General features: G+C 35.3%; 1 protein-coding gene across 7 annotated transcripts in view; it reads right to left on the minus strand.

Moving 5' to 3' along the window:
- Positions 1-17,390, minus strand: part of HOOK3 (hook microtubule tethering protein 3) — an 83,303-nt gene that overhangs the window by 38,924 nt on the left and 26,989 nt on the right. For all 7 annotated transcript variants that reach the window (XM_083883672.1, XM_083883669.1, XM_083883671.1 and 4 more), the window contains exons 4-9: positions 15,456-15,506; positions 13,414-13,546; positions 11,341-11,408; positions 3,784-3,846; positions 2,268-2,351; positions 1,069-1,232 (exon numbers count right to left, since the gene is read on the minus strand). In XM_083883672.1, coding sequence (XP_083739798.1) covers positions 1,069-1,232; positions 2,268-2,351; positions 3,784-3,846; positions 11,341-11,408; positions 13,414-13,546; positions 15,456-15,506 — 563 coding nt within the window. The remainder of the gene's footprint in view (positions 1-1,068; positions 1,233-2,267; positions 2,352-3,783; positions 3,847-11,340; positions 11,409-13,413; positions 13,547-15,455; positions 15,507-17,390) is intronic.

Consider the following 17,390-nt stretch of genomic DNA (forward strand, 5'->3'; position numbering starts at 1 on the left):
AAAACATGAAACTACAGTAACAGGCAGTGCAGATATTGAACACAGGGACAAAATCTGTTTGAACAGTAACTGATACCAGACTCAGGTAGGAATCACTGCAGAGCATGGAGATGAATCAGAAGAGATAAAAGGGGACATTATCATTATTTCATTCCTTTACAGGGTAGACATATAAAAAGAAGAAATCCAGGCACTAGCTGTTGTGAAAGAAAAGCGCTGAATGTTTTTCAAGGAACTGATGAGAAATGATATGTCAGAATAAGGAGGAAAGGAGGCTTTGCAAGAGAAATTGAAAAAAGGGAAAAACAGACAAAAAAAAAAAGTCATGTGGCGTATATTGTAAGAATTGGAAAAAGGCAATGAGAAGAAAACAGCAAAAGAAAAACTGGGAGGATAAAGAAAGAAATATCATAATTTCACTCACAAAGGAGAGGTAAAGTATGGCAAAGAGAATGAAAAGGTTATGGTGAAGTGAACCAGCTTTCTTCAGTAGAATAGGCTTACACATCCTGAAACCAGCAGTCAAGAGGATCAGGAAGGATTTTTAAAGAGGAACTGTATTTTCACATATTGGGGAAATGTAAACGAAGTGTAGAACTCATATGTGGATAATCTCCATCTTTTTCATCAGTTCTGAAATTTGCTTTCAAATTCAGAGGAGGACATATTTTGCTATGTATGTAATGCCACCAGCAGTACAGCCTGTAGCAAACTTTGATTTAGGAATTACTAGATCTTAAAAATACAATCAGAATAATTTGCATAAACAAAAGCATGCTACTTTTCATTCTCACTGACTTTGCAAAACATGAGCGAAATGACTGCATACAAACAATTCAAAGTAACTCACAGTAAGGTGACATATAAAGCACTTCAGAATTAAGACACTGTGCTTTTTTAAATGCTGGATCTTGTAAAGAGTGAAATTATAATGTATATATCACTTTAAAAACTGTACTACTGTGGTTACACAGTGTCTGTTATACTAATTCACATTTGCACCGGAACCAGAAGTCATCTCTACTGCCAGCAACAGAAAAATAACCTAACCAAGAGTAGCTTTTCTACCTGAATGTTTCCTCTTGAAGTTGTTCTAGTTGTGTCTGCAGCTGCAGGTGTCTACGACCTGCAGGACTGTTGGGATCTTCAATAGAATCAGATTGATTTAAACGTTCCATCAAAATCTGGTTCTCGGCAAGCAGGCTGCTCTTCTCCTCTTGGAGGGCTGCAACCTGTTGTAAAAAAAGTATGAACAGGAATAATTAACCTATCTAGGTACAGAGAGCAGTATTTTTTCATGTTCATTATGAACTATCAACAGAGCCCACAAACAGAAACATGCAGGCTTCACTAATCACATTTCACAAGAAGACACTGTATAATTTAGGAGATATTAAATTGCTATGTGATGCAACCAACAGATTGTGACACTAGGGGCAGAATTACAACTCAGGAAACATAATTATTCTTTTATGTATTTCACACAAACATTTTAAAAAACGTCTCTTATGACAGAAGATGACTTCACTATAATAAAATCTGCATACTTTCCCTACAGGCAAATAAAACTAGCTCTCCACAGTAAAGGTCATCTGCAAGCAGGCCTGAAACAGGAACACAGTCCCAACAATGGTTCAGTTGCCACTAACACTATGAAAACAGGTAGTAGTGTAAAGAACCTAAAGTGCTCCAAGACCTTAAACATCAGTTCATATACTAACCACGACAAACAAAGATCAACTTTATTAATTCCAACTATCATTGAACTACAAGAAACCTGAATTAATATTTCAAAGTAGGGTTGCCATAGCAATGCCTTTCAGGGCTCCCCCTTCACACTCCTCATGTCTTCCAGATGCGTATTGATTTACTTAACAGTAAGATTTAGTCTAAACCCATACACATTTAATGGTCTATAGCAACTTCTGACTGGGAATTTCACTGTTAACTGGAACTGTTAGAGCACCAGAACTTGTATTAGTTCTCTATGGCAAAAGTTTTAGGACACAGCTCAAACCCTGCGTAACTGAATGAAAATAAGTTTTGCTTGTACGAATCATAATACTGGTAACATGGCAACAAGATAAGAAAACAATGACACTCATTGTGAATGCTAGCACAAGTGAAAACAAAATAACTACTGTCATTTTCACTCTCCTTCTAAAAATTATGTTTCAATACTCTAGTACTTATTTTCAGCCACCTGAAAGTTAACACATCTTTTCTCCAGGATGTCAGAATTGATATGGACTCTATAGCAAACTTACCTGCATATCTAACTCATGACATCTCTGGGCAATTTCTTCTTTTGTTGCAAGTGCTTCATTTAATTCTTCTGTAGTTTTCTTCAGCTACCATAAACAAGAAATATTTACATTTTCATCACTTTCTGTGATCCATTTAAAAATATTCTGAACTACATGTCTGTAAAATTATTTTTACATTTAGGTAATATATTACATTTTTAAAAAACTGAGCAATTCTGCTCATATAAAGAAAAAAAGAAGCAGGTGTGAATACTGTTTGTGTATCAGTAAAAAGTAAATGTACCTAAAAGCAGTATCTGCTCTTACATTAGAGTTATCTCATCTACTCCAGGAGAAATTGGGTCTGAAGAACTCACCAAATCTCTACACTGAAAAAAGCTGTCAATACCACTTTTCTTTACAGACACAAAGAGTGTGTAATTTCAATTTTCAATCTATGTTTGAAAAACAGAAAGGACAGGAAGGTGGAATACACGGAATGGACAATTAGGGTAGAATCCCTCTAGTCACTAGAAGCTACTTCTAGAGCACAACAGGAATAAAAGTAATACGTGACCGAGAAGCCTACCCTTCTAAAAAAGGGCACTGAACCTCACAAGGACTGGGAAGTAATTCAATACTTCCCTTCAAAGGTTTAATGTTTAAATATATGTATCGCACTAGTTTGCAAATTAATGCAGTTAAGATGACATAGAAAACATAGCTGCAAAAAAAAAAACAAAACAGGTCTGATAAAATAGGTGCATGCATGTTATATATATAGATAGAGATATATATGTACTATTATATATTATATATGATGAAGTTTAAATGGGCTTTCTCAAACAGCACCATCATACCTTAAATTATCAAGTTTATTTTTTATGGGCCTCTTTACATACAAAGAATTAATTTCACCTGCAAGAATTTATGTATTTCTGCAGAGAGAAAGCATAATGGATGTATACAGAGAACACCACTGTACTATTATTCTCAATTAGAAAATAAACTGAAGAAGTAGGATAGTGTTAGCATGAAGATAAGTTAGTTTAAAAAAAAAAACAAAAAAAACTTTGTATATTTTTAAATACATCAGACCAGGAATGATTGCATTTAAAAACTTCTCTTCTATTCTGCAGTACTTCCAGGATTCTCACAGAAGCAGTTTGTTTTTTTTAAAAACTGGAAGTACGAGTTCAGATAAAAACATTTATTCAAATAGTATACTTTTTAAATCTTTTCTTTCTTTCTTTCTCCGTGCCTTAATATTTGTACCAATCTGCATTTTTCCTTTATTGCTAGACTGGTTTTTCAAACTAACTTTTCTATATCCTTTAAATACATGATAGGAGCAAACTCAATTTATAAAGCTTGAAATATTTGAAATACTTAAAGGACTTGAAATACTGAATTTAGTTTTTCACTTCTCATTTTACTTTTCCACAACACCCTTTAATGATTAAAGAAAAGACAGAGTTCTTAATATGGCCACCGACATGCTATGATTGAAGGAAAAGAAACATCTTGTCTTAGATACCTGCCGATCAAGGTCAACGTAAGCATCATTTCCAACAGAGACTGGAGACTCTTTACTCATCAACTGCAATTAGATTACACTGGATTAGAAAACACAAAGATTCACTTTTATATTAAACGTAAGTTTCAAAGAAATACTGAGCTGATTTTTACTTTTGAGAGCTTTAATCTGAATTAATTTGAAAGTTTTTAACCTCATTTTTTATCTATGACATATTCAGAAACAAGAAGAAGAAATAAATCTTCATCATTTGTAATATTTAGAGTGCTATAAAAGAAACCTTACATCATCTCTTTTTCTTTTGACAATGCACATTCTTTGTCTATGATAAGCCTACAGAGCATCCCACTGAAGATTTTACTGCAGTCACATTGGAATGATGGTAGATACCAACACTCCATGCAAGACCTATCTTTAATCTTTCTCTGCTAGTGAGTGGTGTTTTCATATTTCCATTATCTGGATATTAACAATATTTTATTTATTTATTTCACTCAACTCCAGGACATATCAATCTCAACTACTAGTACAAAACAAATGTGATAAAAATTCTGTTCTGGAGTTGTCTGTAATTTTCAACCTTAAAAAGTAATTCAGTAGAGTGCATTCCTGAAATGAGCATTACAATTTCTTGTATACTACTTCAGCGCAGGAATAGTTGATACTGGTTTTGGCCTAGAATATTAAAAAAAAAATCAAAGTAACAACAAAACCAAAACAACAAAAACAAAAACCAAAACAACAAAAGCAAAACAACAAAACAACAAAAACAAAACAACAAAAGCCCCCCCTCAAAAAACCCCAAAAAACCCCCCAACCCCAGCCAAACCCTCAAATCCTACAAAACTGACTGATGTATTGATCAAATGAAAGAAAAAAGCTGGTAAATAAGTTTTCTTATAGTAACCTAATGATCAGCTCTGCAATGGGTAAAAGTGAAATCAAATGTAGCAAAAGTCAAAGCTCAGTAACCTCCTCCCTCACAGCTCAAGCAAACATGCTGCCCTGATTTTTCAGCCTTCTGATAGTTTACATTCTTGGACTGGAGCTTTCTCATAGATTGTAACATAAACAAAGTAAGATTGTTTTCGCATTTCTCTTTGTAATGAACTTCTGGTTTGACCAATGAGGTTGGAGAAGTGTCAACCTTGTCCCCCAAATACTGATCAAAGTTCAAACTCCTATTAAACCCTAAACCCAAAAATAAAGTCCTTCTTTTTCTCGCTTCTCAACCTGACAGGTGAGTGCTGTTTTTCGTGTCCATCTAGTGACACAAACATAGTAAGGTAATGTTCTTACTAAAAGTTATAAGACAAAAACTAGAACAGTCTTGCAAATGATACTGTAACTAATCCAATATGCATCATTACGAAAGAGCATTGATGGTTTTTGTCCAAAACACACCAGGTTCTAAGAGCTCTCCAAGGATACAATTCATGAAAGTTACAATTAAAAAGGCCCTATCCTAACCAAAATCAGGACAAGATTTCTTCCCTGGAATCTCCTGTCTAGCCTGGTAACTCTCTCCAAAGACAGTACATCCTTTATTCCTTCTAGAAATCAATGCTTTTGCATTGTTTTCCTTAGCAAGGTCTTTTGGGATACACTGCACAGAGCCTTCACTTCTCAATCCTGTCTGTTTATATTACCATGTACAAGTGAAAAATCTGTTTGACATTTACATCATTCAAAATATATACTTATATTTCTCTCACTTTCTCCATTTCCTTAACTGAGATTTAGCTGCATAATTTAGATTAATCTATCTCTCCTCAGCAGTTCTCCTCAGACTCTGACAATGTATTTCCAGATTTCTTCCATTTTCTTCTACATCTTTACAATGACAAACTATTCCACAAAGAAGCATTACATCAAGCCCATACTCTATTCAACAATAATTAGAAAGTCCCTAGCCTCAGAGCAGTCCCCTGAAAAATGAAGTCTTGTCTTTTTCATTACCATATATAATGGCATTACAAACTTGCCTTAAATTTAGGACCCTGTTTTCTAAGCTGATTATCATTTAAACAAAACTTCCCAATCCCTCCCTGCTCTGTGGCATTCATATGCACTTTGAATACTGCTTTTCCAGATGGTAACAGGGATATCTCATATCAGCCAAATACTGAACTCCTCTCACTATTTTATATTCACAATGCTGTTCACAAACACACTTTAGACATGTACTCCCACACACACACACAGGTAAGTTCCACCTGCTAAGTCAGCACTTTCCAACAGGCAGGTCCAATGCTGTGTGCAGCCTGCAAGGGTGTACAACATGTCCCTAACAGCCACCACCCCTCTCTGGCCCTAACACAATTTCTTCTTGAAAAACCAACTCAACAGGCCTGTCCAGGACTTGGAGTAAAAGGAATACAAGTGACCACACAACCCGCTAGAGGCCACTGTGGTGTCACTGCTTTCTGTGACTTGCACATAAGCTCACATGGCTATTAATATAATCCCTATCTTCTTCAACAAGTTTTGCCATCTCTTCCAAAACATCCTGTCCCTGAGAACCCACAGCAGAAATGTCCAGACAAGAGGACATTATCTGGAATAGCATTAGGTACTGGACATATATAGTCTGGCTGTACCGTGTACCACACAGCACGTGTGGATTTCACTCCATGGGGTACACTAGCATACATGTCATGGGAAAATGGGAATGAGGCACCAAGAGCAAGAGCCACAGACACACGTGCAGACATATCTCAGATGACTCAGTGCAATAGAAAGCACTTTGCAATTGGATGGTCTGTGGTACGTATAGTGGAAAAGCTAAAGACGAAATTTAAGGGACTGCCTTGTGTCCAATATCACCATCAGACAAAAACCGAGATTGACAGATAACTCAAAAGGAACACAGGAATCCAACTTCTGATCATCAGTTAAGAATAAAACAATTTTAAGATGTGGGATGTAAAGGCAGAATTATCATGGCAAAGGAGTTCTTCCATCTTTTCACATACTGTAAATATGTAAATACTTTATGCAAGAAAATGTCTTGACCATTCTCTGCTTCAGGATTGTCTGTACATAGCTTCTCCCCACTGAAAAGCAAAAACTTTACCATAATAGCACAGCCAATAGAGCACACAACTCCACTCACTTACCCAAACTTCTCTTTCTTCAGATTTTTTGAAAATTTCAAGAAAACTTTTACTGAATGCTATGTTTTAAGAGTCCATACATATAGGTATATCAACTTGAAACACACACTACACTTTCCATTCACCTAAAAAATAAAAGGTAAGATGCTCGCCTAGCTTCCCTATTGACTTTATTTCTGGTCAATCAGCATTCTCTGATATTACTGAAATTTAGAGTTGTAAAATGCTCATTTAATCAGTTACTTGCTCAATGGCACATCAGCTCTTTCTGCATTATATATTACTAATCTTACAATACTAGTAGGTTGTTAATAATTTTTAAAGCAAATTTCCATACTGTTTTCTTCTATATATTTCCTTTTCTTAAAAGCTCATAGTCAGGAAAAAAAATAATGAAATACTGATGTCATTTCAGAGCTTCACATGCAACCTGCAAGTGTGATCCTAGAGTATGTGGTCTTGAGAGGTGTGGATCAATGACAATACTTTTGACTTTGGAGGGGTAACCTTTATTTCATTTGTATTTCAAATGAGTCAAGAGAATAAAAAGCACATCTGCAAGTTTTCTTCAGCACTAGGCTAGAAAGGGAATAAAGGTTTTACCTTCACAATTCTTCAGCACTGGAACTGGCTTTCATTTCCAAAATCATAATTTAGTGTAAGTACAATATAATCACCTATTTTCACACATATCTTTAATGGAGGATGATGTGCAGAGATTATAAAATGGGAAACATTAAAAATGTGTTTGCAAATTCAAGCAATTGCATTAGGCCTCTACAGGAGAAAGAAAAGCCTGCTTAAAAGCTTCCCAGAGTGAAATAAACTAGCAACTAGCATTTACAGGCTTGTTCTATTTCTGATTTATTTTGCATAGAGATCAGTCTGGATTTTAATTTAATGGTGCAATTAGCTGGACAACATGACAATTCTTACAGTTATTTTTGTAATTTTATAAGCAGCAGCTGTCATTCCCTGTTAATCCTTTACAGCTATATTTTTTCATGCTCGTCGATTCAATATGATACCTTATATAATACTTGCAGGTCTGCTAATCCTGTATTATTAAAACCTTCATTTTTTAACTGCTTTGACTGTAAAATGTGAACAAGATGTGTTGTCATGGATACTTGAAGATTAGGGAAGGGGTGAAACAATCACAAAATCTGCACACATGCATAACCTGAATTATGAAAGCTTTTTCCCCTACACACGATTTTGCAAACACAATTTGCTCTATTTAGTTGACGATTTTGAATCCAAAATATTTGCTTTATCTAAAATGCTTTTTCTACAGTTAATAATATTGTATAAGCTCACTTAAGTGCCCACGAAGCAACGTCAAAGCCTAGCTTCTGTACTCACATTCTTTTTCTTTCTTAGAACATCTTTATATTAGTTTTTAAGAGTCATGGCTATGTTTGACACTATATATCCTTTAAAGCAGCTGGACTTTCTTCTTCCTCCAGTTGATACCCAGTCTACCTCCAGTCTATCTGCTGACAGACCCAATAAAATACTTTTATATAATTTCCTAACTATTCAAAAAATAATTTTACTTCAGACAAGATAAATCTGTAAACAACCAGGACAAAATAGAGAAGGGAAAAATAAAACCAAACCAAAACTAAAATGTAGAAGTAACACCATCGGTGTTAATCTAGACAGTAAGCACCTTTTCCTGTTCCCCCCTTGGCAAGTTTTGACATTACCCCTGACACTATTCTGACTCTCAACTTGACCTGCACAGAGAGCTGCTAAGTGATCAAGTTTAGATACACTCTAAATAGCAAAGGCAAACAATTTGTTTACCTCATCTACCACCTTAATCAACAATGAACTTGGCTACTCTGGGAAGAGACTTGCAAAAATGACAGAAGAGGAAGGAGAAAGAGAAGGGCAAGGGGAATATATAATGGGCAAAATAATCTCTCTAAGAAAATATTTTAGGCCTTTAAAGAATCTGAAAAATCAAGAAAAAAAAAAACAAACTGTTATATTACAACGTATTAATGTATTCAATCTTGTATCTTGTGCACAATTTGATACCTACATCTGCAGATAAGCATTGCAGATTTTAAGTGGTGACAACACACCAGATCAATTTGATTACACTGAAAAACTAACAGAAAAATCACTCCTTCATTTATAAAACCTTTATGGAGCACAAGGCATATTTTAAACATTTAAATAAGTGAAGAAAATAAATTATGAAGATGCTATTAACCTGTGGTTACAGATAAATAAAAAATGAAATAACTGAATAAAATTTAGCATATAAAATGCTTCTTTTTCCATTGAAAAATCATCTTCTTCATGAAAAAATTGAGCAAACTTGTTATACTGTACCTCATGAAATATTTTCATGAGTAAGATGATTTATGATGACCAAAGAAGCACCAAAAAATTTTGTATATGCTCAGCTGAAACAGAAAAATGAATTACATAATACATCAGTAAAGCTTAGAGAGGTCTTCTGACATACCTAATTTTTAAGACTACTTGCAATGTCAAATGCTTTGGAATGTTTGGATTAGGTGACATACCAACTTTTCAAATATACATATATAGCTAATTTCCTACATACTGATTTTTCTAAGTCACTTGAATTCTAAGAGTTGATATGAGTCTAAGAAATAGAATAACAGCCTTAAAAATCCCATGAAGTTCCACCCCTTTAAAGACTCTTCACATATCAATCTGTGCTGGCTATGATCTAACTTCCAAATAACCTTCTCCATAATTTTGCCAGGCACTGAAGTGAGACAGGCCTGTAACTAAGAGCATGTTCCTTCTTTCTCTTCTTGAAAACTGGAATAATGTTTGCTACCTTCCAGCTGACTGGGACCACTCCAAACTCCAAGCCCATTGAAAAACAATGGAGAGAGGCCTTGTTCTCAAAGTGTCTCCAAGTCTGAGGTGTCTCAGACTTCATTAAGCACTCATCTCTTCATTAAGCACTTGAAATCCTCCTCATTTGGTCCTGAAATGCCTTCAACTTCTAATCAGCTTGGAAAGTAGCATTAAAATCACTCAGAACTGTGCCAGTAGCTGAATAGTAAGCTTTTTGATGCACTGAATTTTAAAAATCTATTCCAGAAGAACATACTCTTACCCTGTGATTTCTTCATACTGCCACTCATCATCTCAGAGAAAGGGCACAAACACTGAACAAGTTGAAAGTTTACTTATCAAAAGCTGAAAATTATGGGCTGCTTCAAGTCTAGCTATTCTATCAAATAAAGGAGACTTTTTAATAAATCTAATAGATTCTCAACATAAAGAAGGAAGATAAAAAGAAGGTCTTCTATTTCAAGCTGGTGCAGAAGACAGTGATGCTGCAATTTGGGTTTAATAAAAAAAAAACCTAGAAAAATCCACCAAAACACCGTATATTACAGTTACAAACTTACAAAAAATAAAATATGCCAAAACTCCAGCAAACTGGTGCTTGGCAGCACTGACTAGAAGATGATTTAGAAAATGGTTTTTTGATGCTCATTTCAAAAGTCCTCTCTGCCATCTTAGAGACAGCAGACCACACACTGGCAACTGAATGTATGACTGCATGGATACAGCACTGGTCAAAGTGATGACTATGGACAGATTCCTGTGTAGGCTCACTGATAGTTCTTTCTCTGTTCAGACATTACAGAGATGACAAACTGCTCCAAAGCACAATGTGGAATTTAGTTTCTCTTGTTCAGGTTCAGAAGAAACAGGACTACTAGTGGTTTCCTGGCTTCCTGGCTAGTGGCCTGCCCTGTAGTAACCATCCGTAGACAGACAGGCATTTCTCTTATAGGCACTTTTGACTTCTTGTAAGTCACAGGGAAGCTTCAGTGGCTAACACTGTGGTTTTGATTTATCACAGAAGAGCACTTCCACAAAATGCACTGCAGTATACTCACTGACTTGTAAAAACATAGCAGCCTATTGTATTATTCATATATGTTCATGTTACATATAATTACCCTATTCATAACACTACAGCTGACAAAACAACACTGTTACCCACTTCTCTTTTTTTCACTTGTCTACTAAATTTAAATAAATAAAAAAAAAAAGTTAATGAAATTTTTCAGTTTCAAGGTACAATTTTTGACAAAATTCTACCATAACTGGTTATCCATATAAAGTCACTGGTGCACTTCAGGATTTACAGGGACGGAAAAGAAAAGGAAAGGGAACCCCGTATCAAAAATATCTAGAAGTTTCAGTCTTCTAGATTTAAAGAAAAGTGGGACATACAACCAGAGTTCCTTGACACAAAGCAAGATTTTTCTACAGAAAAATAAGAAATTTTTCACTGTGAAAAGGCAAATATCTATGCCTCTTATTTGCTTAACTTCCAACTAAGATTTTCCTAAGTGGGAAAAAGTATACTACTGTAAAATAATGAAAAACTGAACTTTTACACACTATGGGCATCCCAGCATACCTCCTGAATGGCTGTCATGACAACATGTTGAACTGATTCTTCCATCATCATTATGGTCTGGATGTACTCTGAAAATAGAAACATTCTGAAATGTCAATGTTGAAAGTCAAGTCATACAGAAGGTAAGAGAGAAGCTGCATTCTTCCCACAAAATGACTAGATGCCACGGATGTCATCGAAATGTATAATCATCATTCAAGCTCCAACAAATTCAATGAGATTTTATCACAAGCCCATTCTGACACAAATCCAGGCTTATTTGAACTCTACAACAATGAAAAAAGTAAATGATTTCCTTTTTTCCCTGGCACCTCACACCTCTGAAGTAACTAGTTTTATCCTTTTCTTACTTTGTAGCCAAACTGTTCAGGCTCCTGAAGCACATGATCCATGCACAGGTTGTTCTTTTCTGTAAGTGTAACAGTAATAGCCTGCCTTCCTACAGCATTTTCATTTTAAAGCATTTTTGGTGTCTCTTCTTATTTCTGTACTACATTACAAATTAAGTCCCCTCCAATTTTTAAGTTCTCAGAAGTGCTCAGCTACGTGTACATGTGAGCTGCACAAGAAGTACCTTGTAAGATGAGACAGTAGTCAGAAGAACAAATTCTGACATTTAGACTAAGTCAAGGAGTAAATGATTGCCCAGTATAATACGGTTTCCAGTCAAACACCATCTCCTTTATTCTTTTAACAATGTGATTAAGAGAAAGATGGTGGGAAAAAGTCGTCTTCAAGTGGTTTATTTGCTCATGCTGAATCTCACTCATAGTACATAAAATTAGATTGTTCTGGTATCTCAAATGTGCATTTTTAATGTCCAGAGCGAAAGAGTAAAGGAGATACAAGAATAAGATATACTTCCCACTTGAAAATGACAAATAATCACCAAAAGGAAGATAATTTTATACAAAACAGATGACAGGAGGTTTAATAAACCAGAGTTATTTATGTACTCGTAGAAGAACATTGCTTCTATTTTAATTAATAGAATAGCCAGACCACTTCCTGGTTAACAGAACAGAAGTTATTTCAGAAGGAGAAACTAAAGTGATTTAGTCACCTAAGAAAATTGGAAAGGGAAAACTAACTGTTAAGATGCACCAAGCAAGAGGAAGACAAAAGGCTTGAAATTTTGGCAGCCATCAAACTCAAAATGAGCTAAATCTGGAAGATACACGTATTTGATGCAACTGTAAACTAAATACAGTAAAAAAAGTTTTATTTTCCAACATGTCTATTTTTTCCTCATATGACTATGTTTCCTCTTTTAAGTATTTAGAATAAATATTTGTATTTGCCATTACCTTCACCTGGCTTGAATTAAGTGTAATTTAAGATAACTGGGTAACAATAAAGAGCCTGCACTCCAGGAAAGTTTAGAACATGAGATGTAGCACACTTTAACAAACATCTCCATTGCTCATCACATCCTCTCTGGCATCATCAAGAAAGATGAATGGGTCTCTACCGTATTTGTGCAGGTTAGAATTACAGTCAGTGTCACAACGGTAGAGAGGCAGGAGTCTCCTTTAGGGACTGCTGAAGTGGGGTTCAATCATCAGGCAATTAGCCTGAAGTGACATTTTGGATGACCTTATTGTCATCTCAGAAACTACAGTATTCCAGATCACAGCAGACATCTTCAGACCAAGCACCAGTCATACTGATGGCTCTTGGCCATGTAGTAAGATGAAGCCTGGAATGCATCTCTACAAATAAAGAGTCATGCTGAGTAACACAGTAATCACATTCTTCCACTCTTAACTACCCTGACCTACCTCATAAATGGTTAAAAGGTGTGCCCAAGAATTTTTTCATTTGTAGACTGATTTTTCAGCTCAGCAAACCAAAACTGAAAATACATATGCATGTTGGAAGAAAATTCAATTTCAGTCTGAGTCTCCAAAAGTAGTGAAGCTTACACCAAAAAACAGTTACTACCCGTACACCAAAATAATGTCATCATTTTTTTAAAAACTCAATTTTTTTCTGACAGAAACCCAAGAAATATATTTTTTCTCTCAAGTAGCTGCATAATAACCAAGACAACATGTTTTCAAAATTTATTACCTTGCTTCTGTTCACAATTCACAGCACATCCCAAAATAAGCTGAAGCATTCTCCCAAGCTCTGCAGCATCAGCATGTTCTCCAATCAGATTAACATCAGGAAGGGTGAAGTCATTTATCTGTTGTCCTAGAATCTTCATAAAGACAAAGTACATAATGGCTGTATCACTGCACATACACATATCCATTTATTTCATATGAAGGTAATTCAGAATCAACAACAATTCACTCTTACTTTACCATAGTTTACACCTTCAAAACAAACTAAATTGCCTCACACAATAACATCTCAGAATAAAATCATACTGCTTGATACACATAATATTTGGGAAAAGACAAACATGACTGTCTCAACTCACAAGCAACTACTAGACAAACACTTAGCAAGATTCTTTCTTTTCAGATAAGAAAGCTAACAAAAGCAGGCCACCACATGGCTAATTAACTTCTTTAAAGAATTCCATTAAAAACTATCCAACTAAAAACACCTCCTGCAGTAGAAGATATTACAAACAAATCTGACATTTCTTACAAATACAAAGTCAGAAAATTAAATGTTTCACCTATACAATACATATATCTAACACTGACAGGTGACAAATAAAAGACAGCAAAAAAGCTCATATCACTAGACCTCATACTTTTAGCAAATTTAAGGATATCTGGCAAGTCTTGCAGCTAAGAAAGCTGTTTCATGAAAGACAATCTGAGGTAGTAGTACAATGATATGTAATTAAACAGCCCACATGCAGAAAGAAAAAAAAACAACCCACAAAACAAAAGACCATGTGACACACAATTAGTGTTATCTGATTTATCATTAAAGATCATTAAGGATTAATGATTGTCAGTAGAAGGAACTAGACAATTCTGCTAAATTGCTCTTTACTGAACAGAGGGTTGAAAATACGAATATGAAATTTGGAATTAAACACATCTCTGACACATTAATTGCAGATAAAAAGAAACTAACTTCTTAAACAGGGTGCAATACGGAAACAATGACTATATAGAAGGAATCAGTCATGTGTTTGCTGCATGCTCTTTTTCATGCGATACCCAAGAAAAACAGAAATCAGGTTAAGGCATTTTACAAAAAGTATAGCATATAGGGAGAATACGAAGAAAACAAGCCATTCTGAAGTCTAGTAATGTTGGGCTTTGTGGAAGTGTTGTGGTTTTGTTCTGATTATGTACAGTGTGTTTTCCATTGTGGAATGGTAGGATTTTTAAACAGTTTTCTCAAAGAATTAATTTCAACACTACTAAAAATGTCTGCATACTGTAAAGGACCCGGATTCACTCTCGCTGGAAAAGACTTCCTTTAGGTCAAAAAGGATTCTGTGAATGCATATACAGACTGCAATAATAGAAAATACAGTAATTTTTTATTCTGATATGCATTTATATATTGATCTGTAGTTTCTGGATTTCTTTCAAATACAATGCCGGGTTTAAGTTAACAACACTACAGTGACTTCATAGTCATTGACAATAAAACTCCTGTTGAAAAAGAAAAAATACTATCTCTTCTGGAGTAATTAAGTGCTGAGTTTGCTCAAAATAAGAGAGAATTACAAGGGCTGAGTCCAATACCCTTAAACTGAAATATTTCATTTAAAATCCTAATGTGGTGAGAGGCTAGACATGCTCTTTACTCACTCTCCTCAAGAGAAAAATACGGAAAAAAGCAGACTTCAGGTGCAGAGGAGGGAAGAAAAAAGTCAGATACAAGTACATTACAGTACATCAGACAGAAAGTCCATCATCAGAACATGGTCAGTAAAGCCATCTATCTACTCTTTACATGAGAAAATTTCTATATCAGGATTTCTGGAACTCCTCAATATTCAATAAAGCAGGTGAGAAGTTTTAAAGAAGGCCAAGACCAGGGAATAAGACATGAATCACTATATATGCCAAAATGTTTGCAAAACAATGTCAGAACTTAAGCTGCAGAATACAATTTATCTTCAACAGATATTAACAAAAATACATAACTCAAAAGGCAAGTAGATGCAGATTAGTTCAAATGGTTCTTACCTCATGGTTGTAATCCAGTATTCCTTTTAAAATTTTCTTCAGGTTGCTTACCTATTTGACAAGAAGGAGGAAATACAATAAATACAGGGAATGTTTTACAGAGAAATTATCATAAAGTGGGTAATCACAGAAGAATCACACAAAAGGAGGATTTAATTGCATCTATTTACCCGCAGTTAAATTTAGAATCATGGAAGTTATGCAACAGGCCATTATGATCAGACTTCCAGATGTGATCACAAACCTTTATTAATTCACAGAACCCATTAAAATTTATGAAAAATATAACATTGTCTTGGATAGGCTTTAAATTAGATCCTACAGTATGAATCTTTTAGATACTTGTTTATCTTAGGATTATCTTTCCATCCAGAAGTTGAAACATGATTTTCCTCCTTTCTTCTCTTGAAGTATCCTAGTAATCTATTTTCTGCAGAGATAAACCTTTTCTTCCAAACCAAAACCAGCTACTGCTCAATATCATCCTGTATTCTCAGCCCATATAAGTTTAATTCATTATTTTTCTCATTAATTATTCCTCTTAGCTCTTTCATTTTTGTTCTTGTCATTCTCTGTCCCCCCTTCCCCCTCCCAGTTTTTACAAATGAATGACTGCCTTACAGTATCTGGCAAAATTCACATTTCTCCATGATGACTTCACTGCTATACAAAGGTAGCTTCTGTTCACTCGCATAACCAACGGCACCAGTTAAGTACCTTCTGCTGTACAGAATGTGTCACATTTCTCTAGTATTGAGTATTGCTCCCTTCCACCAAAATCCATTTGCATCAAGCCTCTGAAAATAGCGTTTTAAATTATAAAAATCCCCATGGGTCTCACAGGTAAAATTCAGATTAAAAAAAAAAAAAATCTTTGCTGAAAGTAACTGTTAGAGATGACCACCAATTACTGTTCAAGTGTTTAAGAAAAGAATTTATATAATAGAAGCAGCAAACTGTTTCCTGGGACAGAGGAGTGGCTGAGGGGGCTGGGGGTGTTTAGCATGGGGAAAAGGAGGCTCAGGGGTGACCTTATCACTCTCTAAACTCCCTGAGAGGAGCTTGTACTCAGGTGGGGGTTGGCCTCTTCTTCCAGGTAACAAAAGATGGAACAAGAGGAAATGGCTTCAAGTCTTGCCAGGAAGAGTTTAGATTGAGTATCAGGAAACATTTCTTTATCAAAAAGGGTCATCAGGCATTGTAACAGGCTACCCAGAACATGACTGTGTCACCATCCCTGTAGTGTACAAAGAGCTGTGTAGATGGGGTACACTGGGACGTGACTTATTGGTGGACTTGGCAGTTTCTGGTTGGATTCTATGATCTTAAGGATCTTCACCAACCTAAATGATTGTATGACTCAAGTTTAAACAGGATCTGCAAAGACTAAAACTGATAGAAACAGGATTCACAAAGTTCTCTCAATGTCTGCAGTAGCCACAGCAGCAAACTGTAGAACTGCAATGAAGGGAGAGAAAACCTCTCAAGTTCTAACTGCCTTTGAAGCCCACAATAAGTTTTATATTCTTGACTGCATTCCAGAAATATCCAGTTAGGAGATTCTGTCCACTGACAGAAGTTATTTATCTTTCAAACGACCTGACAGTTGTTCAGAAATGTGATGCTGAAATCCAGGGATAAACTCAACACTTCAGTATGGTCAACAAACTGAGGTGATGAAAGTCAATTCCAAACACAAGAAAGGAATAGGATATACACACTAAAAGATTTTTTTGCCAAGAAAACCAAAGTGATAACAATCTGATTACCTGACTCCCATTAATCTACTCCCTTTTTGGAACAAGTGCCAGAAGTTGATTCCTTATTAAAATATAGGAACACTGTGACTGTCTCCATAATTACTGAATTTTAAGTCATACAAGAAACAAATTCATTTGGACCTGACAAGTGACACATCAAATACCCTGACAACCT

Source organism: Zosterops lateralis (genome assembly GCF_965231275.1).
Source record: "Zosterops lateralis genome assembly, chromosome: Z".
Classification (NCBI taxonomy): Eukaryota; Metazoa; Chordata; class Aves; order Passeriformes; family Zosteropidae; genus Zosterops; species Zosterops lateralis.